The 26,790-nt window shown below is 42.5% G+C and overlaps 1 protein-coding gene across 2 annotated transcripts; it reads right to left on the bottom strand.

The window, feature by feature from the left end:
- STX6 (syntaxin 6) lies at nucleotides 1-26,295 on the bottom strand. 2 transcript variants are annotated; one of them, XM_019530947.1, is made up of 8 exons: nucleotides 26,187-26,295; nucleotides 24,246-24,415; nucleotides 23,203-23,297; nucleotides 20,800-20,862; nucleotides 19,694-19,816; nucleotides 17,700-17,806; nucleotides 15,324-15,418; nucleotides 1-1,418 (listed from the first exon to the last, which is right to left on the bottom strand). In XM_019530947.1, exons 1-8 carry the CDS (start codon nucleotides 26,219-26,221, stop codon nucleotides 1,336-1,338), a joined length of 771 nt encoding a protein of 256 aa, XP_019386492.1. In that variant the 5' UTR covers nucleotides 26,222-26,295; the 3' UTR covers nucleotides 1-1,335. The 2 variants fall into 2 exon arrangements, with proteins under 2 accessions (XP_019386492.1, XP_019386493.1); XM_019530948.1 differs by lacking the exon at nucleotides 1-1,418 and adding an exon at nucleotides 9,532-12,581 and having other exon boundaries at nucleotides 26,187-26,293.
- Between the last annotated feature and the right edge of the window lie 495 nt (nucleotides 26,296-26,790).

The raw sequence follows: 26,790 nt of genomic DNA on the forward strand, positions 1-26,790 counted from the left end.
CACTGTCAAGGAGCCCTATGATGAAGTGAGAAAGACGCACATACCTCGTTTGCCTTCAGGCAGGATATAATTGTACTGTGACCCTATGGTGCACTACTTGTACCTGACCTGTATAGTTCTGCCCTAGCTCCTCTGCTCCTAAATAACATGGTTGCCCTAGCCCCATGTCAGAACAAGCATGCATCTCCCTCTGTTTCTTTCACTAAAATGTCTTTCATTGGACTTCCTATAACAGATGGATAGAAAAGGAGGCACAGTTCCTTGTGGTGTGATGGATGATTTGGCAAGAAAATGCATCACAATGTACTAATTGATAGACTGGAAAAAATATAATGAGGTGGGTCTGGCTTTGTGACCACCAGGTTGAAAAGAGGCTCATGTGCAACAAGCTGGCTCCATTTCCTTCCCTTACAGTGCTGTTGGTTGCAGAACACTTCTAGAACAAGGTATGTTCTGGGTGGGTGCCATGTCCATGCCCATGGCTTTGTGGACACATATGCCATCCCCATCTCCTCTGCAGCAACCCACCAGATATCTGGCATAATATGCTGCCTTGCCATTGTAGGACCAAATCCTGGGCCACATCCCCTTGCTATGTCAGGTCCCATTTTCTGCTGTCACAAGGGCCGTGGATGGGTCCAGAGGGTAGAACAGAAACATCTCTGCATAGAACATGCAACCTTTACCCACAAGACTTTGGAATCTCTGCGCTCAGCGTGCTCGTTGTTCTGGATGAGGGAAGAATGGAAAGATCCACATTTGGCCTCATCTTGTCACCTGAGTGTTTTACATCTCTTCTCGATGGGGAACCCCCCAAGAAGTAGCATTTCTCAGGTAACAGTAATGCACGTGTCCATGTCCCGGGGGGAAATGCTTCATTCTGGAACTTCCAGGCAAGACTGGGACAGATGTTGAGAGTTTAATACACTTTCCTCTCTCGTTGGTGGTTGAAACCTGTCCAATTGGCTTCTCAGGGGTGGGGAAAGTTGTGACAGTATAGTCCCCTTTCTGCCTTTGTCTCTCCCTCCAGCTTTGCTCTGTCCCTGAGGGACAAATTGCCTGGAGCTCTTGAAAAAGCAGGCTCTTTGGCAGAGGCTGCTGGCAACTCCCCCTTGCCCTGGAAGTCCTGGCATTATGTTCCCCTCCTGTCTATCAGGGACAGTGGGTGGCAAGTAGATTTTAGCCCTCAACTCCCTTCCCCCCTGGGGTAGTAGAACCTGTTCACAGATGGCCATTTTGGCAGCGACCCACTTGGCAAGGATCTTGTTCCAATTTTACAGAAGTTCAACTTGATCCAAATGGCAGTGGAATAACTCGTGTTCTCCCATTTAAATTTCAGACTTTGCTTAACAAAGCATTGGTCAGCTGGATGGCAATGCTGTTGAAAGCATGATCGGGTGCACCAGTAGGCCTGTTTTCTGCAATGCAAAGTGTATACTATACCAATAGCTAGAGACAACATCAACTTATTGGAGGTAAAGGTACAACTTTTGCCTAACCATGAACCAGACCACTTGAAACAACAGTGGCTATCAAGCTCTGAAGGGACGACCCCTGCATCCAAATGGCTGTGAGGGAAGCATTACGTTTCTTAAAGCTGAACTTCTGCTTTCACAGAGATACTGGATGACCCACAGGATTCGTTATAGGAATCAGCAGTTCTCCCTTGGTTCAAATGTGTGTGTGCGAGTGTGTATGTACGTATATGTATACATGGGGTGTGCATCAGGAGCTGGGAAAACGTCTGTTCACCAGGGTACCCCCAAGGGAAGACAAGGTCAAACGGTCACAAACTCCGGGAAGACCTTTTTAGACTGGACATAAGAAGAAACTTTACTGTTTCCCCAGAGCCTGGAATAGATTCCCCCCAGAAGAGGGGCAAGTACCATGCTTTCAAAAAACACTTGGATGCCTATCTTGCTGGGATCATTTGACCCCAGCTGACTTCCTGCCCCTTGGGCAGGGGGCTGGACCCGATGATCTTGCAAGGTCCCTTCCAGCCCTAATGTTTATGAAATCTATGAAATATAGGCTAGCTTGGTACAACAGATGGTAATACCATCCACCGTTACTGTTGTGATCTCTGTAAAGTGAATGGAAGGCCTCACTGCTGTTGCTAGTAGCTTGGTGTCCAGGGCTGGAGATCATAAGTATAGAGTGCATCAGAGACTTGGATGCAGTTAGAAAGGGCTTCCTGATCAAGTCTGCAAATTGCACAAAACTGGCAAGGATTGTAAACACTTTGGAAAACAGGATTAGAATTTGAAAGGGTCTTGATATATCAGAGAACTAAGCTGTAGACCACAGCATGACATTCAGAAAAGATATATGTAAGGTGCTATAAACATGGAAGAGAACTCAAATATGGGGGATAGGATTTGAGGAGGAGGGATAAGCCCATGTAGTACCACTACTGAGAAATACTGCTGAGGGTTATGGTACAAGTAAGCAGTTGTTAAAATAAATATTTTAGGCTACTTCAATAGAAATATTGTATGCAAGACATGAGAGGTGATGGTACTGCTCTGCCTGGTGCTAGTTAGGTCTCGGCTGAAATTGTGTGCAATTCTGCATATAAAATTCCACATTTTAAAAAAGCTGAGGAGAAAATGGAAGGGATCCAGAGGTGAGCGACAGTGATGATAAAGGGGTTGGAGAGCAAACTATGAGGAAAGATTGAGAGAACTCTGTATATTTAGCTTGGAGAAAGGAGATTAAGTTGCAGTTGTTAAATATATAAAGATAATCAAAAGACAGCAGTTGTTCTCCTTTACCAGAGAGGGCAGGACATGAAGCTATGGGTTTAAGCAAAGCAGATACAGATTAAGTTTTAGGAATAACTTCCTAACTGTAAAATAGTAGGACAGCTCTGCCTAGGGAAGCTGTGGAATCTCATTCTCTGGAGGCTTCCAAGGGAGACTAGATAGGCACTGTCTAGGATTGTTTGGGGATAGCACATCCTACATTTCGGTAGGGAGGTAAGTCTGTTCCAACGCTATGATTCTGTAAGAGACAAGCTCCCTTGGAGGAATTCCCAGGACAAACCAAGGGCTTTTGGGCATGGAGACTGAACCATTCTTTCAAGCCCTGATTCATGACTCCAAATGGGAGTAAAAGCTCATCATCAGTAGGCAGAGTTAGAAAGCATCTCTGTATTGTTCCAACAGCTTGTGTGGCATTCTGGAGTCTGCAGGCCTCTGCCAATGCTGCTTCTGCTGTGTAAATGCAGGATTCCAGTCTCCAGGCACAACAGCAGCACTTTTCCCAACCACCTCTTGGTGTTCACCAAGTTCTGCACTGGCCATTATCTCCTGCATTTCAAGTTTGACCAATCAATGTTGCCTCATCTGGTGGCATGTGCCGTGATAGGGCCACTGTATTCAAGCCCCAGTGGAACCCAGTGGGAATAGCTACTCCCCCAGGCAGGAATTGGGAAACAGTACCCTAGGACTGGACTTGAGAAAGATGCAGTGCAGGCCTCTGTGTTTACTCATGAGAGATGCTGGACCTGAGAGGTACTCAATCAAAAGACATGCCATCCAGGAAGACTAGCAAGTACGGCTATTCCTTGCTTAACATCGTAGTTACGTTCTTGAAAAATGCAACTTTAAGCAAAACAACGTTAAGCATATCCAATTATATCATACAAGTTACCTGCTAGCAGGCGGGGGCCAAACAATGTTATAACTGAACATTGCGGAACTTAAAACGAGTGTTGTAATGACGTAATAACGAAACAACGTTAACTGGGATGACGTTAAGTGAGGAGTACCTGTGTGGGTGAAGACCAGCTTGGCTTAGCAGAGAACTCTTCAGTAAGCTAAATCTCAAAAAGGCAGTTTATAAGTGAAAACTTGGACAAACAGCTAGGGAGGAGTATAAAAGCATTGCTCCGGCATGCAGGGAAGAAGTCAGAAAGGCCAAAGTGCAATTGGAGTTATAGCTAACAAGGATTGTGAAAGGTAACAAGAAGGGTTTCTACAAGTATGTCAGTAACAAGAGGAAGATAAGGGAAAGTGTGGATCCCTTACTGAATGGAGGAGGCAACTAGTGACAGAGGATGCAGAAAAGGCTAAAGTACTCAATGCCTTTTTCACCTCAGCCTTCATAGGCAAGGTCAGCTCCCAAGCTACTGCACTGGGCAGCACAGTTTGGGGAGAAGGTGAGCAGCAAATTGTGGTGAAAGAACGGGTTAGGGACTATTTAGAAAAGCAGGACATATACAAGTCCATGTTAGTGGTGACAGATGACAGAACAAGGAGCAATGGACTCAAGCTGATGACCTTTCTCACAAGGAGGACAGTAAAACACTGGAATGGATTACCGAGAGAGGTGGTGGAATTCTCCATCCTTGGAGGTTTTTAAGACCTGGCTAGACAAATCATCCTACCCAAGGCTTTAGCTGAGGATGGTCCTGCTCTGAGCAGTGGGTTGAACTAAATGACCTTCTGATATCCCATCAACCCTAATTTTCTATGATTCTATGATCCTCAGCATGTGTGAAATGAAGCCAAGAGGATGTCATTTTGCTGGCTACTCTGGTTCCCAACTGTCACTGGTAACGGTGATGGTGGCAGAGCAGAGCAGTGCTCTGGGAGTCTGAAAGACAGGCTTAACCACAGCTGGAGGGGACTCCCACCCCTTGGTCAAGGGAGGGCGAAGAGGGACATAGCAGTATTAAGGCATTTGTTATGTGTAGGTTAGTGGCAAACCTTTTGTTCCTGTGATCTGTTTTTTTCTCATAAGCACAAACAGTGACCTCTGCCCTTTGGCTCCTGCTGTTTAATTCAAGGTCATTCACTAATATGATTGCAGCCCTACATGCTCTAATCATGGCTGAGGTACGTGATCATGCATCTAACAGTACCTTGCTGGCTGGCTCAGCTTTGTCTTAATGCTTTTTTGAGCTGGCTAGCTGCCAGAGAGAGGTGTTCTCATGACCAGTAAAACAGCCTGCAAAAGCTTAAGACATTTGAAAACAGATTCACTGAGACCTGCAGTTGAAACCAGGGAAGCATAGGAAGACCATCCTTTTTTAATGTGAATCTCTTCACTGGTCCTGGCTGGTGATATGTTTTCCCCTCTCAATGAGTCAAAGGCTTATGAAGCCTGCCATCCCTTCCCAAACCAATGAGGCTGAAGACTAAATTATCTCATCTTCCTTAAGTGTCTGTAAGTGAAACTAAATTGACCTAAGTAATTGGCAATGAAGCGTCTTCTGCTTGCCCCTTATTTTCCTTCTGGACACATTTTCTGCGACAGTTAAGCTGTCCAACTCTTCAGCCAAACAGGAAAAAGAAAGAGGCAAGTGTTCAGTGAGTCTTCAGTTTGCTTTAATACTGTGGAAAGATGAAAAAATCTTTTACATAATTGTAACATGATTCCAACAGCAGAAGTAGGAAATGCTTGTTGATACATTTCAGATTAACCCATTTACTTAGATAGCCACTGCAGCTCACTTTCCCTTTCAAATGAAGTGTTTTTCACAGGCTCTGTAATATTGCCCATTGTCTTTCATCTCCAAAAGCTACTACCAAGCTGTGGCTTATTGCATTTTGTTTCATGGGAACAGTTGCCATGGATCACCATGCGGTTTTCCACAGGAATAGACCTGCTGTCAATCCCCAGTTGATAATTCAGGGAGGGCAGGCAGGACTGAGAGCTGGCATAGAACAGCTGTTACAACACCGCAGCACGTTGGTCACAAGTGCTAGAAGAACATGTGCACCGCTGCACAGTGTAACACATCACCCACAGAGTCAGCAGTAAGCTGTCCAGAATGTTTTGCCTTCTATTGCACAGCTGTCCCCATGTGTCTAGACCTAGCCATTCCTTAATGATTCCTGCTTCTTAAAACAGTAGAAGGGAAAGTGCTTTTTATCCACCTGAATTTGTTACCTATTTAAAGGACTGTGACAATGTCAGTTCCGTGTTAATCCCTAGAGTAGTTTACAACTTCACTTTGGAATAAAACTGACTTCTTGCATACCTACTAGCTTGTGTTCCATGTCCCGTGGATGGCTACTGAGCACTGGCATGGTGCTGGAAACCCATTGCTAGCAAGTCAGCACAGCACCTAGGCAGAGATCCTCCTTACCCCGCAGCAAGAATTCCACAGCAATGTTTCACTCCTGCCTGGGCCACTCCCCAGGCAGCAAGCAGATCATTCATTCCTCTGACAGCAGGCCAAAACTCATCTGCACCATAAAGAACCATGGAACCTCATTCACTTTCCATTTAACATGGAGCTGAGAAGCATGCTCAGTGCCCACACCTCAGCCCCTTCCAGGCCTACGGAGAGAACAACTTTAGGAGCAGGGTAAAGCAAATGTCACCCAACCAACATGAGCCTGTTCCATTAGAACTGGGTGGCCAGATGCCTTCTCTGTCACCTTGAAAAGAAAATCAAGGCTTGGCAGTCTGTTATTGCAGCCTTGTTCCCTTACCAAGGACACTTAACGCAACATTAAAGGAAAGTGACTTCTGTGTTTTTCAAATTCAGACTTCTACAAAACCCCAAGATACATCTGGCCAGGTGAGGGCTCTGCACACTGCCCTTCTGAGCTGTCAGCATGGAGAGGAGCCAGGGCACCCAAACGGAACAAGCAGCTGCTGCTCTGTGGCAGCATTAGCAGAAAACGTCCCTGCTACATTTGAACAATGGAGCAGTGTTTTGAGGGGGAGGACAGCTGTGTCAAAATACATGGCAACAGAGGGGGCAGCTCCCTGTTGTGCATTGCACTGCAACAACTGTAGCTGAGGCAGGGAGGGGAAGTTAGGCAACAAGTTTTCTAGATCTTTGCCATTCTAGCCTGTTGTAGGGAGAGTGCCTTGATACTGTTTGGGGTAACGACTTCTTTCTCTGAAAATAAATTCACAAGCTCTTCCATGGTGTAGAACAAACAGAGCAGTTGTCCCCATGGCTTTGTGACTCCTCTCCCAAAAATGCAGTTTGAAACCATGCACACAGAGCTGGTTAGCACAGTCATATCTGTCATATGCATTAGGATTTAGCTGGTTCCTCGGCTATCACTGGGATAAGGAGTTTGTTGGAAGGCAAAGAGAAAACTGATTGTAATCTCTTATTAGAACACTCTGGATGATGGCAAACTTCAGTATTCTCAATTTTATGAAGTTATTTAATGATGAGTCTGACATTAGGACTCTGCAACCACCACTGTATTTAAATGCACTAGCCTTGACAGTTGTGGTCTTATTGTAGAAGTCTCTCTCAGCTTAACTCGCACAAAGATTTAGGAGCTGGATCTGTGTCTTCCATATTCCTAAATTTGGTACAAGAACTAGCTGTGTTGTGGGAGAATCATAGAAAATTAAGGTTGGAAGGGATCTCGGGAAGTCTAGTACAACCAAACCCCTGCTCAAAACGGGACCATCCCCAACTACAGCATTTCTCCCAGGGCTTTGTTGGGCTGGACCTTACAAGCTTCCAAGGATGGAGATTCCACCACTTCTCTAGGTAACCGATCCCAGTGCTTCACCACCCTCCTCATGAGAGCTTTTCCTATCCAACCTAAACCTCCCTTGCTGCAGCTTGAGGCCATTGCTCGTTATCCTGTCCTCTGTCACCCCTGAGAACAGTATAGCTTCAGCAGAAGTCTGCTTCAAACTGACAAATAGCTAGACTTCTTTCTAGGATTGAAGTTTATCTCCCTCACAACTCGCCTGATGTTTCTTGTATTGCACCTCTGGAATACAGAGCCTCTCCCCTCTCCAAGCTGTTTTGTTTTTACATTTAAAAAAAAAAAAAAAAATCAAGCCCAGACTTCCTTGCTCCTTCTTGAAGCTGATGAAACATGCACAAAAACAGAACTGCTGCTGCAGGCAAGTTAAGATCTGTTCCTCCTCCCATCCTAAAGGCTAAAGCAAGGTTTAACCTTGTGGGAGGTGCTTTCAATATCAACAAGGGAAGATCTACTTCTCAAAGGATGAGAAGAGCTCTTTTCATGCTGTGTGGTGCTCTGCTATCCAGGAGCAAGAAGCCACACTACATTTGTCTCCTTCCAAATAGTAAATGGGTCCATAGTAAACCAGTGCCTAGAGGAAGCAATTCCCAAAAAAGCATGTCCTGCCAAGCTTTTATCAATGGAGCTGTATACTGCCCTCTTTTAAAGTTTAGATGCTAACAGAAGATTCTAACATAGCTGAATACTCAAACAGGATGATGGTTCTTTGAGCACTGGGGGTGCTTTTATGAAGTTATCTTTCTCTGGAATGACAGGCCAGAAGCTTCTTTGGGATGAGACTACAAAAAGGCAAGCTACAGTCATGAAAGCAAAGGTGGTAGAAGTGATGCAAAGTTTCAGAAAACTTCAGCAACACTCAAACTCCTAGGCCCATTTCAAATCCTGTGACAGGCACCACCCAAACACAGATACAGCACGGGTTGCATTCAGCACTGAAGGCATGTGCTTGCATTTAATGGTATGTTCAAGTGGGCAGCTAGTACTACCTTTCAAAGGACTATCTGAAGGAAAAGGGATGAACTGGGGAGGGGGAGGGCAAGGGACATGCTCATCAGGTCATAGGAAGCAAAGTTTGCCTTTGTCTTTGAGAGTAGAACAAATCGGTCTATAAGCAGAGTAGGACACTAAAAACTGTTTTTTGACAGCCTGCGACTAACCTGAGGAAAGTGGAAGAGAAGCCCATTTTTGTTTACAGCAATGACTAACTACATCTCACTTCCCAGCACTCAGGACATGCTACAGTGATACTTGGCAGATATGGATGGCCACGAGCCTTCAATTGATGTACCCCAGCTGAAGCCAGAACTAATGCAACTCCAACAAGCTCTCTGCTCTACCTGTAGAGGATAACATAAAACAAATGTCATTGTCCCAGACTGAAAGCTAGGACAAACAGAAGGTTGGGGACTACTACAGCGCAGTGTCTCTTCCAGTGTAAATGCTGCTAGAACAGACTCATGGGAGTTCAGTAGGTCTTTGGAACTGAGACAGAATGACAACTTCTACAGTGTGAAAACAGCACACCACCAGCCACTTGACTGCAAGTTAAGCAAGACTCTTTGGCGATCAACAGTAAGGAGGAGTTGAAAAGCTCCTGCAGCTCCCCCAACTTGTTCTTCTATGGCATCAAGCAGTCTAACTGCCCACCATTTCTAGTACAGCTCAGCAGGAGGCTCAATGACTTCAAACTGTCCAGAACTGACAAACCAAGATTAAGTCCCCACATCATTCATTTGAACCCAAGTGTCCTGGGATCTCAGTGGAATTTTATGAATGGTACTTTTGGAGCAGGTTCATTCAAGCTGGAACTATGTTCTTCAATTTTGAGAAGCAGATTGCTAGGCCTGAACAATCACCTAAAATTTATTTTTTATCCTCATTTTGTATTTCTAGCAAGGTTAAAAAAAGAAGCCCCAAAGCTTAGCCATTTAAGTATTTCCTCTTGCATTATTCATTACACCACCACAATCCATTACTAGATATTAAATGAAGGAGCAACACAATAAAACATTTACCAGGAGAAAAGGATGGGAGACACTCAATGTAGTAACAAGCAGTAATAAAGATATGCTCCAGCACACGAGCTTTTATTGGCTTGGCTTCTGGTTATTTGTTGCTTAATTTCCTTTAGTCTAAAAGCAGTTTTTCAAGACTCATTAAAAATCATTCTTGGAGAACATGGAAAAGGACACTTTTAAAACACTGTAAGCAACTGAGGTGTGCAACTCCTAGTTAAGACCTATTTCCACATTCTCATACAACCACCTTGTACCAAACCAGCCTTGAAAATACAGCACCAGGCAGTGAAACATATGCCGAGTCTTCCTCTCCCTACTGAATTCAAATGGCTCCTCTGGTTCTTAGTCTAGAAATAAGGTTTATGACTTCAGTGTCTAAAGTTAAGTCAAGTCAATTCACAGGACAGTTCCAAATATAATACAAAAATAACAGGTTAATATATTTTCACAGCAGCAGTGAGCACTTGAACCAAGATCTCTTTTGTCACAGCAACACTGAAATGCAGTGTGTTGAAGGATACAGTTGCCAGGTCCACAGATTTAGTCCCAATTATGATTAATAGGAGTTCCACAGTAAGCTTCCTGGCTGTCCATGACTGAACATTTGCCCTTTCCAGAGGTGTTAAACACAAGCACGATTATATAACTGAGTCTGATCTAACTTCCAAGAGGTACAGTAAAATATTATAATGCAATGTAATTTAATCACGAAAAACTAAACCGAGGGAAGCCGGTAAAAGGGTGATCTTGCAAGTGACAAAGAACCATGTCGCAAAGAACCTTAAAATAGAGGCAGGGATAAATAACTGCCCCATTAAGCCTATGCATTTTTACCCTTATGTGTAGCAGACTGTAATCATCAAGTTAAGGTACAGTTAGGCACTGCTGCTTCCCAGTTTGACCATTCAGAAGTCAACAGTCCAGCCCTACTTTCCATGCTCTTTATAATTTAAGTGGTTTGTGTACAAACTCAGTTTTCTTTAAATAGGTGAGCTACTATGAGGCACAATACTGCAGTGAAGAATGTTTAACTTGTTAAACGCAAAAACAGATTTTAATCTGGGGGGCTCATTGATACTGAAATTTGAGTTAAGATTCTAGGGAAAAAGTCACTGTTTTTTTGGAAGCACCATGAAATTGTTGCCAGTCTATTGTGTATAGGCACTAATTCACACACCCAGTTTAAAAAGAAAAAAGAACCAAACAAACAATAGTGTTAATCATTTCTAGAGATATTTAGGTCTGAGAAGGTAGAAGGAACTTAATCCCCACTCCCCACCCCTTATTTTTCTTTCATCAGTTTTATAGCCCAAAAGTGCTATATGGTTTTCTGTCCAAAAAGGCCAGGTCAAATAATTCTAGATAAAATTCTGGTATTACTATTCACCCGTATTTTTAAATAAGTGACTCACTGAGTATAAAGTGAGAAAATTATATGAAACAGGACTAAACTGGTAAGCAATTCAAAGCTAACAAGGGACTGGGAATATTGAACAAAAGTCTGACTTGACTTTTGAGTTTCTTGGTGTTTGGTTTATGTCAACAACTCTCAAAATATACTGAGTCAATAAATGTTTTAAGACATTCTATTTACGTACGTGTTAACATACATTCAGGCCATAATCTACTCTGATACATATACACAATTGACGTAGGGGGAGTGACACACATTTAAGGAGAGAATATGGCCCTAATAATTTTTAAAATCTTTAAAGTTTATTTCTCAAACACCACGAGTTAAAAAAAAAAAAAAGAAAAAGAGAATCTCTTGCCGAAAGGAAAGCAGCTTTTAAAGGAAGCAGTTACTCAGGTATACAAGGGCAAAAATAGCATCAGGCAAAGAGTTTTTCGAGGCTTGTATAACCAAGAAAACTTAAAAGAAGAAAAGGGAAAAAAAAAAAAGCTTTTAAAAAAGTTCAGTTGCAGACTAGAGTGTATTTACCAACTTTTAGCTTGCAGTGCATGAAAACAGAAAATTAAAGCTCTGGAGTTTAACCGCAGCTGCCTCAAGTACAGCAATACAATGTTTGTAGAGTTCACATACATGTCATGTATAAGACTGCTGAGATGTCTTGCAAGCTTATGTTTTGCTCAAGATTCATCCTAGCATATTAGAGTTCAATGGATTTCACTGTGTGAAGTCACATTTATCTTACTGATAGAAGACCACTCTAATGTACAGCGCCAGTAGCCCTTGCCTGCACTGGTCCCCCACTTGCTAATTATAGACTGATTTGCACTGGATTTCATTTCAGCAATGATAAGACACTGCTCCCCTTACAGTAACCCCTTAATGCTCAAAAGCCTCCTGCTCCCAATACAGTATTTTCAGAAGCAAAGTATGTATGAACCACTGGGAAGGCAGTCTACCTCTGCACATTTTTTTATGGCCCTGTGTCAGTGTGAAGATAGTCAGAACAAGAATGAATGCATTTACTGACACTGGTACTCCTAGGCCTGCCTTCCTTCTTACTGACCAACTGCTTAGCTTAGAAGTGCTTCACAGTTAGCTGGTGATGGGTTCCATAACCAATGAAACAACTTCTTAAGGAACCATTGTTCTATTTCTGAACCTGACAAGAATGGCATTTGATAAGGGGATGGAGGAGCATGTAGTACTTTAGGATGGCTTCCAAACTTCACACCTGCAACAGAGAGAAGTACTAAGCAGTAAACTCCTTCCAAACCGCCTTATTCTAAAGTCCAAAGCTAGTCCCCTGCATCCAGGATGGGGATCCTATTATCCAAAGAGCAGCATCTCTCAGGTGCAGAAGAATTTTAGGCCTCCATCTTCCCCCTCAGGCAAGTCAAGAAGGCTTAAAATGAGACAATGAAGGGGCTTGCAAGAGTCAGGCCACAGGTGTTAGTCCACGGAACACAACAGTAGCATCCGGATGCAAGTTCTCATGACAGGAATCTCTGTGGGTGGACGGAAACAGAAACTGAGTCTCATTTCCCCATTTTTTTAAGAGGGGAAAAAGTGTTCAAGAGAGGTCAGTCCATCACAGCACAAAAAACAGGATAAGCACCACCAGTAAGATAACAAAGAGAACGATAATAGCACACCACTGCCGTCGATCTGGAAGAAGAAAAGAGGAAATGCATTAGTTTTCTCCTTTTATGAGGCAGCAGAAAAAAAGGTTGTTTTCCCACTGCATTGCTAGGATCCCATTTCAAGCTAGAAGAAAGCCATAAGAATAAAAAAGGACCTGAGGTCTGATGAAAGATTTCAAAAATGCATTAGCCGTAATTCAGCTACACACTCCTTGGGAGAAACCCAAGAACTGGATTTTTTTCCTCAGAAATGTTGGTATGACCCATAATGAAGGCATCACCAACGTGTTACACAAGACAGCTGTCAGAAATCTCCTACCTGCTAAGCACTTTGTGTCACCTATGCTGTGCCCTGTACTGCTTTAGGAAGCTTTTAGAAGAGGTCCTACTGCCAAAGCAAGGGAGTAACAAACTTTTAGAGATGTGTTAGCCAGCAGGAAAGTAAAACCTACACTGCTTCTGTAAGATCTCAAGAGCCTCTCAATCCTGTTTAAGGAAGAAAAGAGACCATTCCCCTAACGATCAGCAATACTCATTTCTAACTTTCCTCTTTGTCAGAGAGTTTAGGCAAGATATGGGAAACCCTGAATGATCACTATGTATGAAGATTAAACAAGAGCTATGACTTTCCCAGTTATTAGAGGAAAATGGGACAGAGTCTTGGGGTATGTCCATACTAGTCACAAAAGTAACCAGTGTAGGGATGCCCAAGCTAGTTTAGGTACTGGAAGCAGTCCTGCCATAGCAGCTTAATGTTAAATTGGATAGTTTATTTAATTTCTCAGCCCACGTAGGTTAACCCACACTGAGCTTAATGTCACCACAGCTGAACAGCTATCAGTTCCTGAGCTACCTATTTTAAAACAATTGCAGCTACTAAAGTCACTACTATGTATAGAAGCCCTTAAATAAACAGAATATGTAGGTAAAGGAGACATGGGTGGCTTGAAGCCCACCTTAGAATACAAGGCAATGGTTTTATTATGTGGTGTGTTTTTAAAAGGCTGAAGGCAAAACTTTTACTGTTGGTGAGTCCACCCTTACCACTTCTGCAATGACTAAGATCCTATTATTGGTACAATTCCACCAATACTTACAGTGTTGGAAGCTGTGGGTGAAAAGGGTCATTTTTCGCTGCTCATCTAATCCTGCTTACACTGCGTTTTATAGTTTCCACTGTTGTTTTAGAAAGCAAAGCTACACTCCTGGAGAAAGATCTCAAACTTGCTAGAACTAGAGCCCTTGTGATCCAGTGGAAAGCTACATCACACACAAGCCATCTTTTCTGAATTTGCCTCAAATCTTTCATAGCAATTGAAAAAAATTACAATGCTCTTTGCAGGGACAAGTGAGCCCAGTTCCATGTTTGCCAAGTGTCTATACTGCCAAAGTCCTATGTCATTTGCCAGCTGCGTATAGTGGTCACCAACAGGACCAAATGCTGAATTAATCTAACCATTTGGTTTTGGACGCGATTTGTAGAGGGCCTTTTCACCCTACGAATCTGTGCTGCTTAATGCCATCAACAGACAGTGACCTGTAAAATACCATAATACCTGTTTGAAAGATCAGGAAGTACTGATCTTTTGCTAGAGTCTTCCCCAAAGCAGCATCTTGTTAAATAAGTTAGCATCTGAATCTGGCATGCCAGTAGTACTTTTCTCCTTTTTGACCCAGGTAATATACCCACTACTTTTAAAGACATACCAAAGCAACCCAAGAAAGGCAAGATAATACATATTGGAAGGCAATTAAAGAACACAGCTTATTAATGGGAACTGATGACTGAGACTTCCTGAAAGTCATAAGACAGCCCATATAACCATACTTCCTGTTGTTGCCACTCTTGGCATCCTGTCAGGTCTGAGACCTACCAAATTCAATAGAGAGCCTTATAATAGCTTTTCACATGAGCTACACCTCTTCACCAGACAGCACCGTCTTTCATCACTTAGTTGATGGGAAGAGCTGATTTATCAGGGTGTTCTAATGCTAAGTGTAAAACTATGAGTTGAACTAAGCTGCTACTTTAGGTTATTTTATTCTGCTAACTGTGGCAAAGGCAAGAGACATGCCTGATATTGACTTGGTTTCTTTTTTCAGCTGCTCCTGCTTTTTAAAGCCACTCAGTTCATATCATTCAGGGTGATAATCTCACCAACTGAGTGAATGCCTGAAGCATCCAAGGCTAAGGCAAATGCTAAGTTTGAGTTCACAAATGTTGAAGGTTTGAATAAGGGCCATGCTTGATTTTTGGTTTTGTCCACAATGGAAGCTCAAAACGAAGCCACAGACAGGGAACATGTTTTGGCCGGCTTTACTGTGGGTTTAGAACAAGTCACTTGTTTACACTGAATTGCAACTGTTTAATACAAATTACATAACTTTAGCTATATCCTTAGCAAACATGTATTAAAACTGTAGAGTGGGATAATGGAAGAGAAGCTTGCTGCAGTCTTCATAAGGCAGATTTTTTTATCATGCAGACAGTCCCAAACACCACGTAACATACTAAAGAGACATAGACCTAGCATGAACTACATCTTGCCAGGTTTTAGGCTCAAATCATATAACACTGCTTTCCTTTAACTATTTACCCAGTCGAAGACCTGCTTCTTCCATGTTCTGCATCAAACATGCAATAGAATGCTAACCATTGGTCCAAGTGAGAAAGCAAACACATTTCAGACCCAAGATCAATTTAACTTGAATTTCCTGTTTAAAAAAAAAAAAAGCCACAAAAACAAAGCTTATTTCCAGTACCTACCGCTGGTCATGTGAGAGACTTTTGCAAGCTTCTTCATAACATTATCAAGCCTTGAGTGTGTGCTTTCTAACTCATGAGAGAAGTCATCCAACATCCTGAGGACAGAGGAAAGGTAAGCTGTGTCAAGCAGATTAGCTAGTGAGGTGTCTCAAGCAGTTCTCAGCATGCTTACAAAACTGCTAAATGCCTACACAAATAGAACCCAAGCACCTTGGCAAAATGAAGCCTGTTCTATGGTTTCTTGATAGTATCAAAGCAAAAAACTGCTCAATCAGCAGTTTTATTTTGATGGTAAATGAGGACTCATTGTGTTACAGTGATTTCCCTCGTGTGTGGAGTCAATATACAGGCAGGTCATATGATCTCTAAGTTGTGCAGCAGGTTTTAACTCACATTAAGAAAGAAGTTTATAATTCAAAATTAGTAGAACATGTTTAGACTTAAATGATATTTGAACCTCAGTCAGTTTTACTATTACAAAACTGTGGCACCAAAACTAAAAGCTTCATGTCAGTAACATATCAGGAGAAAATGTGATTTTGAATGGTTTTTGAGAGGGTTTTTAATTTCACAAATTACTAATCCACTTCTTCCAGGTAGCAACACTAACACAGATCGTAAAACCTTTTATCACTGACAAAAATTCAGTCAGACAAAAAAGCACACCTTGAAAGGCAGATATTTTAAAACTTCCTTGACAAGTTTAAAAGAGGACTTCAGGTATCCATGTTGTAGCCATATTGGTCTATAGGCAAAAAGGAATCAAAACTTGTGGTACAGGTGATATCTTTTATTAGACCAGCTAGATTTTTGCAAAAAAAATTATTTAATTGCAAGTTTTGAGGCTCAAACACCCTTCTTCAGGCATAGACAAAAACATTGAAAAGGTTCTCCGCGGTAGAAATGAAAGTTCATATTTCATAGCTCAAAGAGGACTTCAATCCCTTTCATTCCATCTACCCCACACTTTTTGCTGTTTGCAAAATCCTATTGCTTATAAAAATTTCTGGCATCCTGCTTGCCATTTTGTCAGCTACTTTTTTTTTAATGGAACACAAGCCAACAAAGCTCTTCCTCATTTGCACACTTTTCCTTATTGATGATATAACTAAAAGTTATGAAAACACTGTGTATTTGTGTTCTGTACAACAACACAAACACAGTGAGAGGTTCCACGTGAAAATCATATTGGAGTTTTCTGAATGCATTAAAGAAACCACCACCCTTTATAATCCAGGACACTCCCTCCCTTCCAATGTTACCAAGATGGGAAGCTTTTAAACATAAGCCACAGTTTTGAAAAAGTCTCACTGCAATTGAAAGACTGTGCAACATAACAAGACATTTTGCTTTACTATATCATTGCAAAGAACACAGACTGGGAAAGAAGACATCTAAATGTATATGTAAATATATTGATGAAAAGTACTGCAGTAAGCCATCCTTTAACTGTTTGTGTGGGTGAGACTTATTTTTAGCCCTGACTATGAATAAGAGTTGTGTTGCTATTTGGACTGTCTGTTCCAAAACCACATTCACCAGTGATACATAGTTTTTCCTCTCTACTGGTCAGTGACATAATTACAGATTAATGTTACCACAGCGTGTTGACCTGCAAAGAAGTAATCAAAGGTGTTGTTTAATTATGTTTGACGGTGTCCCTCTTCAATTGTGTATTACTGCCTGAGAGTACAGAATATGACTTAAAGGGGTTAAAAACAGAGCAGAGAAAGTAAAACTGACAGATAACGATCAGCCTCAAGGTAATTAAGCTAACAATTGCTGGGTGCCTCTGGACTAGTACTCTCCACAAGACTAAGTCTGAAATCAAAGGAGGCCTAAACTTTCAAAGACTATCTAAAAAGGGTAGGGGATTTGGGTGAAGTAGGAGAAGCTGCCCACGGTGTTCAGCAAAAGGCTGAGTTTCTGCAAGAGTAGAACAAGGAGCATGTCATCTCTCCCAATTCAAATGATGAATGAGCCAGGCTTACCTAAGCTATGGACAGAGGTGTTAGGCTTAGCTAACGGAACATGTGGGATTTCTCTCTCATATCCTGGTACTGCATACTGTGTAACTTTTGGGTGAAAGTATGTATAAAGGATTCAATGTTTTATTTGTTTGCAGCTCCTAAAACAATCCCTTGAAAGGTTCAATTGTGTTTAGAGGTCACATGTGTCACTCCATGGGGTCTAAGCCAGGTCCTGATCTGAGAGTGAAGTATGGAGTTCTGCTTCTGGAGAGGTAAACACCTGACACTTAACCCCCTGCAGATGTGCACTTGGCGAAATCCTGAGAAGGAAGAACAACATAGCTAATCAGGTGATTATAACATCATATTTCCAAAAACTCCTTCAGCTTTGTTTCTCAGCACTTACACTGCTTGTTCCTCCAGCTCCCCACCAATGCGCTGAGACATGTTCTTCAGCACCCCAATGCTGCCAGAGACCAGCTCCAACTGCTCATCCTGCTGCTCCACAATCAACTGATGCCAAAGAATGGAAACAAGCAATTAAAAACCTGCGTGTGACTGCTTCAGAGCCCAATGCACAGACAGCTGGCAGGAGAGCAGGCATCTTCAAACAGCAGAGTTTAGAGACAGAATGCCCGCGCTTCCAAGAGCAATCCTGACATGGCTCTGCTCTAAAAAATAACTGCAAAAGGTTGACAGGATTTTCTATGGTGTCTTAAGAAGTCCCTATCAAGTGTTCTCACTTTACAAAACAAATATAAGAACTATTGTAATGGATCAGACAAAAGACCCATCTAGCCCAGCACCCTGTCTCCTATAGTAGTAGCAGATACCATCCATCTTTTTTTCCTCTTAGGCCTACACTCAGGCTGGGCTCAGTCAAGGTAGGTTCTTTCTATTTTTGTGCACCACTAGCAGGAAAGTTCTGTAGGCAGACCCTCAGTGACACCTGTGCAACTCTATTGCTTTCAGTGGGCATGACTAGAATTCTGCAGAAATGCTGAGGTGTACATCATGGAACAGAACCCAGACACCTCTCAGCTATGCTGGCTCTGCAGTGCTAATGTAAGTAAAAAAGGCCATAAAAGCTTTCATCGTTTAAAACAAGCACATATGATTCTAAATACACCAAAGAAAAAGGTCTATTGCTGAAGATGCTGTATTAATCACTTTCAGTCCATAGCCACACTAAGTTCTGGATTTACCTTAGTTCCCTCCTCCCAAATCAACTGTTCTTTATTAGGTCACTAGGTAAGGATAGGTATGTAGTTGGGATTACTCAACAACCAGAAAAGTTGGTTTTTCAGGAGAAGCTTTAATGCAACATTTGCTACCACTAGAAAGTAATTTCTTTTAAGTGCCAATGCTTGGATAGAACACTGTATGTACATGTACACTTGGATGCTGTCCAGGATATTCTCTAAATGAGATTCAAACAGTCCACGTAAACCATCTCACAATGGATCCCAGCAGAGCTGATGATTCAGATTTTCTATTGTATCAAATGCATTGTCAGAAGAGAGAGAGGCACATGCAACTCTTACAAACAGCCTGTTTAATCCATTTTGATGAAGACTGGTGTGAAGCACATCAGAGTTATGACCTCTACTGAATCCTCATCTAATTCAGCGTTCTGTGGTCAAAACAGCAGCCAGACTTATGAGAGATACTGACTTGTCTAGATCAAAGCTTTAACACTCACCAGTGGATTTCTGACTGCATGTTTCTATCGCAGAAAAATCACAATAAGCCTAAGCCTGCCTGATTTTAGAGGACAATTCAAAATCTCCCTCCCCTTACCCCTTCACCTCCAACACTTTTTTTAGTGAGCTAAAAACATACATAAAGACAAAAGTAAATGGAGACTAAGGTTAATCTTGAATTAATATAAGGTGCAACACTAGTTGGTGCAAGGATATTAGTGACAAGAAATAAGTCTTTATCTTTACTAAAACATACAAAAGAAAAGCCAATGTTGCAAAATAAATAAATAAAAATAAAATCAAATGAATCTAGGGATCTAGGGGTCAGTTAGCTTTTTCAGATGGGAGGGGAAAATCTGGAATTCCCCTCGCAATGTTTTTATGCTTAAGGATTTCAACAATTTTTGTGCTTACGTGCTATAGCTTCCAGATTATACCTTAGCTGCCTTTAGCACAAGGTTAGACACTCAAACCCCAAGTTTTAAAATCCCAATACAAAAAAAATGAATCAAGTAGATAAGCACTTAAAGCATAGGTTTATGACAGGTTCTAGGCAAGCTAGCTTGAAAAGTGGAGCCTCAACTCACAGAGCACTGAAGGTGGCTCCTACCTTAGCTTTTGGCTATTGCTGCTAGCCCTGCCACCTCCTTTACATTCAGTCAGCCAGGGGATCCACAGACTGCAGGAAGTACTGTACCTGCTGTTGAGCCTGCTGCTCCTCAATGAAGTGCGAGTTTGCTAATTGCTGCTCTCGATCCAAACGGCTATATTTATCTGATCCAGACCTCCAACTCTGGCTTGTACTTTCTCCCAGGAGTGCCTATAAAGACACACAAGGATCATAAACAAGATACTTCATTATTGTGTAACAGACTTAAGGATTAGAGCTGCCCTCCTCCTTACCAGACTTCCAAAATTTCAGTTAATTCTGACACGAGTAATAAATCTGCTGAAGATTCAGATGTGCATCTGCTGTATGAAGTGATTTATGCATGCAGACATTTCACTAGAGGCAGCTCTAGAGGTCAACTCTGCAACTCCTCTCTCTCCTGTCAGTTGGAGGTTGGTGTAAGTCATGTCCTTACAAGCAAAGAGAACTTGATAACCACCCTTCTAATATTAATTCATTTCCAGCTACTTGTTATAAGACAACCACATCTATCCAACTAGATCAACATAGCAAAATGTGGCACTGAGTCAGGAATGCTGCAATGACAGCCCGGGACTTGGAACCCACCACTGCATGGAAGGATAAACTATGGAACCGCTCCTGCTTCAGATCCCTCCTCTAAGAAACAGGGATACTTTCCTCTTCTCTGAAGGCAATGCAAAATTGACTGATGTGTGTAAGCAGTTTTGAAAAAGACAGGGAGTAATACCTTATAATATTTTCTTAAGCTTTTAAAGATAATCTAGGCAACTGTGCTTGTCAGAACAAGTATTCCCACTGACTAAAATGTCAAGAGAATTGCAGCAAACCAGACACCTTCTCAGTTTGCATATGACACCATTTTAAGACAAATGCTACAATTGCTTCTGCTGGACAGAGGATTCCATGTTATAACATGGTATGTGGGATGTTTAAATAAGCACTCATGTTAATATTAATATAAGTTATGCATTATATTACTCAAGCAGAAGCTTAACTCTGCTTTAGCATACGTGAAGTCCCTTAACAACTTAGGTGTACTTTCATTTAATGCATAGCTTAATTCAGTAGCTGCTATAATTGATAAATCCTACTACTACTATCACAGATATCTTGAAAAATCCTTTAGCAGACAGCCTGCTACTAATTCTCACCTGCCTGTTTTTTCTTTCAGCCAATGCTTGCACGGATGAATTTGACATCTGATCCTTCATTTCCTGTTTATTTAAGGAAAAAGGTATGTGAATATCAAATTTAAAATAGCCAACATTTTAGCAAGCTAGCAAAATTGTACATAACAACTGCTTGACAAGTTTTATGGAGAACCAAAAAGCCACTTGCTTACAAACATACACATTCTGAAGAGCCTAGGAAGAACTCTGACAGTACCATTACCATTACAATTCACAGTTGCATTATTGCTAGAGAAGGTGTTAATGAACCATACAAACACTTGTAATTTGTTATAGCATATATTAGTTATTTACTGCCAGTTGTGCCTCTCCATAATCTCCACTGCCTCAAGTGAAAGTGATGAAAACAATATAATTCCCATAAATGAAATGAACAGAAAAAAAATCAGGATATTAGGGTTCGACTTTTGGAACTCCAATTTAGTCCCAATTGCCTATAATTATTGTGCCTCTGACAAACCAACGTTGGTTCCTTTTTCTTTACTACAAAACAGGCATAAATAAATTTACTATGCTGTGGGGTTGGAGTGCATACTGGCTTTAACTAATGCTGACAAGGCACCCCGAGGTCTTTAGATGAAATAAGATTATAAACAAATGTGGAAGTTACATATTCAGAGCAGTCAACATTGAGAGAGTAATTCTACCATGCACATATAATGGTTTAAATAAGATTATATAATTATACACTGGCACAAAGACCTGATGTTACCAGAAGAATCAGGTGTGTTCTTGTTTCAGACCGTGACTTATCAGAGGCAGGTAGTAAAGTTACTTCAAAAGCACTGGAACCACCCAAAAGAATTACTTTCAGAAGTTAAAAAAAACCCCCAAAATTCCAGTAAGTCTTAGAAATACTAGAGCTGTACAAGTAACCATGTACATTAAAATGCTTAATTAGCATTAAAAATAAGACATTGCTCAACTTATGTATTCCACTTATGTTTGCAAATGTCCTTGAGCTGGGTTATTTTCATGTTAGTGTCAACAGATTGCAGTCTGGACAAGAGAAGCATACTGTAGGCGTGCTGATCTTCTCATAAGGTAAGAGGACTATTCCACACAAGCATGTGTCTGTTACCTTGGCTGGCACAGTTTCAGGATTAGTTCCCTAGACAGCAGGCTGCTAACCTTAAGGATTATAGCTAGGCCAGAGCACTGTAAATAGGAAAAGAATTCTGCTCTCAACTAGAAAGAAAAGCAAAGTAGTATTTAACTATCAACAAAGAACCATGTTAAGACAAGCAAAAACTGAGTTGAAATACTGAACCCAGGAGGAAAAAAAATTCAAGTTCAATTTTGTAACTTGGCATTTAGTTATAAGATATGACCATGCTGGTGAACCCTACAGCAGTTTCCTTCACTTTGATTACCTTCAGCTTGTTAAAATCTCCCTTCATCACATGAATTCTTCTTACCCATTTAGCCATAAGTACCTGAACTTTTCCTCAAAATTACGGTACTTACACTATAGTTAGGACTGAAAGTATTTCTATTCCAACCTTGCTTTCCCTTTAAAACTTTCTGACACTGTCACCTTGTAGATCAAAATTTTCCAAGTTCTCTGTGCTCAAAAGGTGATATTTAGAAACAATTTATTTTTTGTTCAGACTCCTAAATAACACTCTCTCTTCCCACCCAACCCACCCCTACCACCCTTTCTCTCTCACCTTCACCAGGTTACAAATAAAACTAATGACTTCTTTATTGAACACCTGAGGGCAGGAAGTTGATATTGTCACGTAAAAAGCAAGAAGTGCCTTTGGACAGTTTAATGAAAGCTGGTTTTGAGTCTGAAAAAGGTTGCAATTCAAATATGCACCATGCAATTGTTATGTTTTTCTTAATGTTCAAAGCAAGATCTAGTTTCCTCTCCTTAAGGTAGTAAAGACAGTTACATTTGTTCTTCATCTATACTTCTTTCAGTATTCAGTCACTTCATTATAAGTTTAAACCAGGGGCAAGCAATTATTTTGGGTGGAGGGCTGCTTATTGAGTTTTGGCAAGCCATCAAGGGCTGCATGACAGGCAGCCAGGGGCAGATAAATATAAATTTTCTAAATTTTCTAGGGGCCCAGTGGGCCAGATAGAATGGCCTGGCAGGCTACATCCAACCCCCGGGCCACATTTTGCCTGATTTAGACCCTTGAAGCACCTGGAAGTGAAGAAAGCCAACAATAACATGCAACCAGCCTCTTAGCAAGCTGCAAATAAGTGCATCATGGACCAGTTAAGGAATCCCTATGGCAGGGATTATGGTGAAGAGAGGCAGAGAATGATCAGGCAACTATTTGATACTAGACTAAGCTAGAGACTGTGTTACTGTAGATGCTGCCTTCCAAATAGTAAGCCCAAGTCTCTTACCCGGACCACCTGCCGTGTGCTTGTGATGAAAGCTTTCCTTATACCCAGCTCTGTTGCATCAAGGTTGAATTTCCGAGGATTTGCTTCAACAATGCGTTAATGACAAGTCAAGGAAACATTACTGAACCAGCAGTCAGCAATCAGGCAGATATCCTGGCTACCTGAAAGGTACTACCCAAGTGCTATAATTAATAAAGTTAACAGGACCAAGATTTGGTTAGTTAAGCAAACCAGGTGCATGATTTTCCTAACAGTTCTTACATCCTGCCATTTGTGTACCAATATAAAGAGCCCACTGGAATTTTTTGGCTTGCCCAATTGGCACAGCGTAGCACTTTAAGAAATTGTTTATTTTAATCCTTTTTCAACTCTCTTTTCTGGAGCTCAGTGTAACAGAGGACTGATTGCCTCCGGTTAACATTTATCCCACAGAAGGAGCCTTTCAGAACACGGCATCTAATTTTTAACTATATGTTACTGACGAAGAGGGAGAGATGAGATGTAAAAAAAAAGTTACTTAAAGGAAAAGCTGGCATGTCACCGACTCCACTGTCTAAATCAGTGGTTCTTAACCTTTTTTGTACTAGGACCTATTTGTAAACACTGATGGCCAGTCCCAACGCAGTGCCCCTCAATCCTGACCAAATGTCCTGCCGTCCCAGCCCCCAGTGTGTGGGGGCAGGGCAGGGCCCACACAGCCCCTCGCAGGCTGGAACTCTGCCAGCTTGCGAGGGAAAAGCTGCCATTTTCCAAGTTGTTCTCCTTTAAAGGATAATCCATTTTTAAAGTCTGTTGATCCATTTTTGTTTGAAACCCTTTCATATTCTTGCAACCCACTTTTGGGTCACAATCCATGGATTAAGAAATTCTGGTCTAAACCCAACAATGATATCTTATGAAAACAGCAGCTTCTGAAAGAATTTTATAGCATACAATGCATATTTTCCAAGAAATGGAATTACTCTTTAGAAGCCATCCTCATCCTTCAGGTAGAAATGACACAAGGCCATATCTAAACTGTAACAGGCCCATATAAAGGATATTAATAGTTTCATCCAAGTCTTCCAGGTCCCATTCAATGCTCCGCAGGTTGTTCCTGAGCTCATTAGTTGTCCAGTCAATTTCTTCTCTTGTGGCTATAGAAGGGTCTTGCAGGAGCTCCGTCCATCTCTGGAACAACCCCTGAGCAGTATTCACTGCTTTTTGGACCTCCCTGAAATCAAGATGATCAACAAAAATACTAATGACTCGACTAAACAGAAAAACACTGTAGTACAGCTCTAACAGAATCATTCCACTACTGCTGTAACAGACTGATTCTCCATGTAGACAAGCCCTGAGGCAGCAAGTGTTTTTCACCATTTTGGATTTAAAGTTCTTTGTATTAATGACCTCCTCTCAAGCATCCTCCTTTCAACCTGCTTGATTTTCTCTTTAAACTATCACATAAGCAGAGATAAGTTGGGTTGGAAGGGACCTCAAGGGTCATCTAGTCCAACCCCTTGCTCAAGGCAGGATTCCCTCCAAACACTGCTTACTAGATAATCAGTATCTTGTCTTGTCTTCTACCCCAATAGAAACTGTGACAGAATTTCATAACAGAAAGGCAGTGACAGTTATGGAAAGGATCCACCTCTTCCACCTACTGCTGCTATTAAAAGAGAAGTTTAACATTTCCCAGACAGTTACATTGCTTTTTCAGTACTCTTCTGTGGATGGAGGAACCCACACTACTCTATAACAAACAGACATTTTGCATTTCTATAGCATCTTTCATTCCAGAACCAACAAGGATTTGGCAATATTGGCACGTTTCATACCGTAACTTCCTATGCACGTTCTCCACTACAACGATGTTTTGCTACTTCCTAATCATGAATAAGAATTGCAGGAACTGTCCCTACAGAATTTCTGCATGGACCAACTGTGTTCAGTTTGGGTCTGCTTATTTAATTTTTCTTTTTTTTTTTGTAATTTACAATATTTATTTAGCTATGTTTGCTTAATAAACTCAACTGCTGTACTGCTCCACCAAGTGTCATAGAGAAGTGCTTTCAAATGTTAGCATGGGAATGCATGCTGCTGAAAGCACTGAACATTACAGTTTTTCTCTGGGATTAGAGTGCAAATAGCAAATATCTACCCATAAACATGATTATCTGCATAAGTAAATACTGCTGTCTTATTCCCAAGGAATATTCTTTCAAATGAATGGAAAATTGGGATGTGAGATTTATACACAAGAGGCATGTTAGCAAGCTTTTCAGGTCTTATGATCAGCTGTAAAAAGGTTGCCCCATGTTTAAGGGTTGCACATAACATGCAGATATGTTTAAAGATGTGGGGACTTCTTTGACAGGTAGTGGCTGGACTTCACTAATAGAAGCTTAGAGTTGATCAGCTGTGTCCTCAGCTTGTGGCCACAAAGGAGATGAATGTGGGCCAGTTAGAAGGGCTGTGTCCTGCTTTGGGGTACCCCAGCCCTCAGTTTTCTGTCAAGGGCAGGTCTCTCATTTCCTCTGTTACATTGTCTTTCCTCCCTCCTCTGTTGGTGCTTCTCATACTACACCAAAGCAGAAAATACAACGAGGTTGTTCTTAGAATCCTAGGAAATTAAGAGCTGGAGGGACCTCACCAAGCTGTCCAGCCCTGCCCCTGCTCAGGCCGACTCCTGGCCAGCCCCTTCCAGGCAGCACTGGAGGACAGGAACTCGCTGCCTGGGCCCGCTCTGTTCCTCCAGCCCCCTTAGAGACACCACGGAGCCGGCTGCAGCCCGGCTCGGGGAACGCGGCCGGGTGGGAGCTGCTCCGGCCGCCGCCAGGGCCGGCAACCTGTTCACGGCCGCCTGGCCCCTCCTGCGGGCTCTCCCACCCAACAGCCGTCCCCGGGCCGGGCCCCGCCTCACGCTACCCCCGCACAGGCAGCCCAGAGCTAGGAGCGTCCGCCCCGCCCCCGCAGGGGACTCCAGCCCCGGCCGCGCTCACCCCTTCACCACGAAGAACGGGTCCTCCATGGACATGGCGGCGCGGCGCGGCCCGACCCAACCCGAACCCAGCCCCGGCCTCCGCGCCCCGCCGGACTAAGCCCAGCGCCGCCCGCCCTGGCCGCAGTCACGTGACGGGGGAGCACGGCCCCGCCTCGGCGCTGGGGGAGGAGGGGAGACCGTTCCTGCCGTCACGTGACAGTAACAAGTACAGCCCAGTCAAACCCCCCGGGAGCACTGTACGCGGTTGTGTCTACTGCTGTCACGTGACAGTGACAGGCACAAGTCCAGCCCCCACCGGGAGGCCCGGTGTGCGCATGTGCATGCTGAGGGACGCACTGCGCAGGCGCCGCAGCCCCCGCCCCTCCGCCGTCGTGGCTGTGCCCGCCCCCTACCCGGCTCGGCCAATCACAGACCTCGGGGCCCCTCGGCGGTTGGCGGATGACGGGGGCAGGCTGGAGGACCTGTCCTAGTCTGGGTCTCTGTTCCCACGAAGCCGGTCGCGGTGCAGGCGGTATTGACAGGTGCACGACCATTACTGTATTTGTACAATAATTTTGACCCTTGCACGGTGTCCGGCCAATAACAGTAAAAGTGCCCAAAGC

Source organism: Crocodylus porosus, unplaced genomic scaffold (assembly GCF_001723895.1).
Source record: "Crocodylus porosus isolate Cpor-Errol unplaced genomic scaffold, CroPor_comp1, whole genome shotgun sequence".
NCBI lineage: Eukaryota > Metazoa > Chordata > Crocodylia > Crocodylidae > Crocodylus > Crocodylus porosus.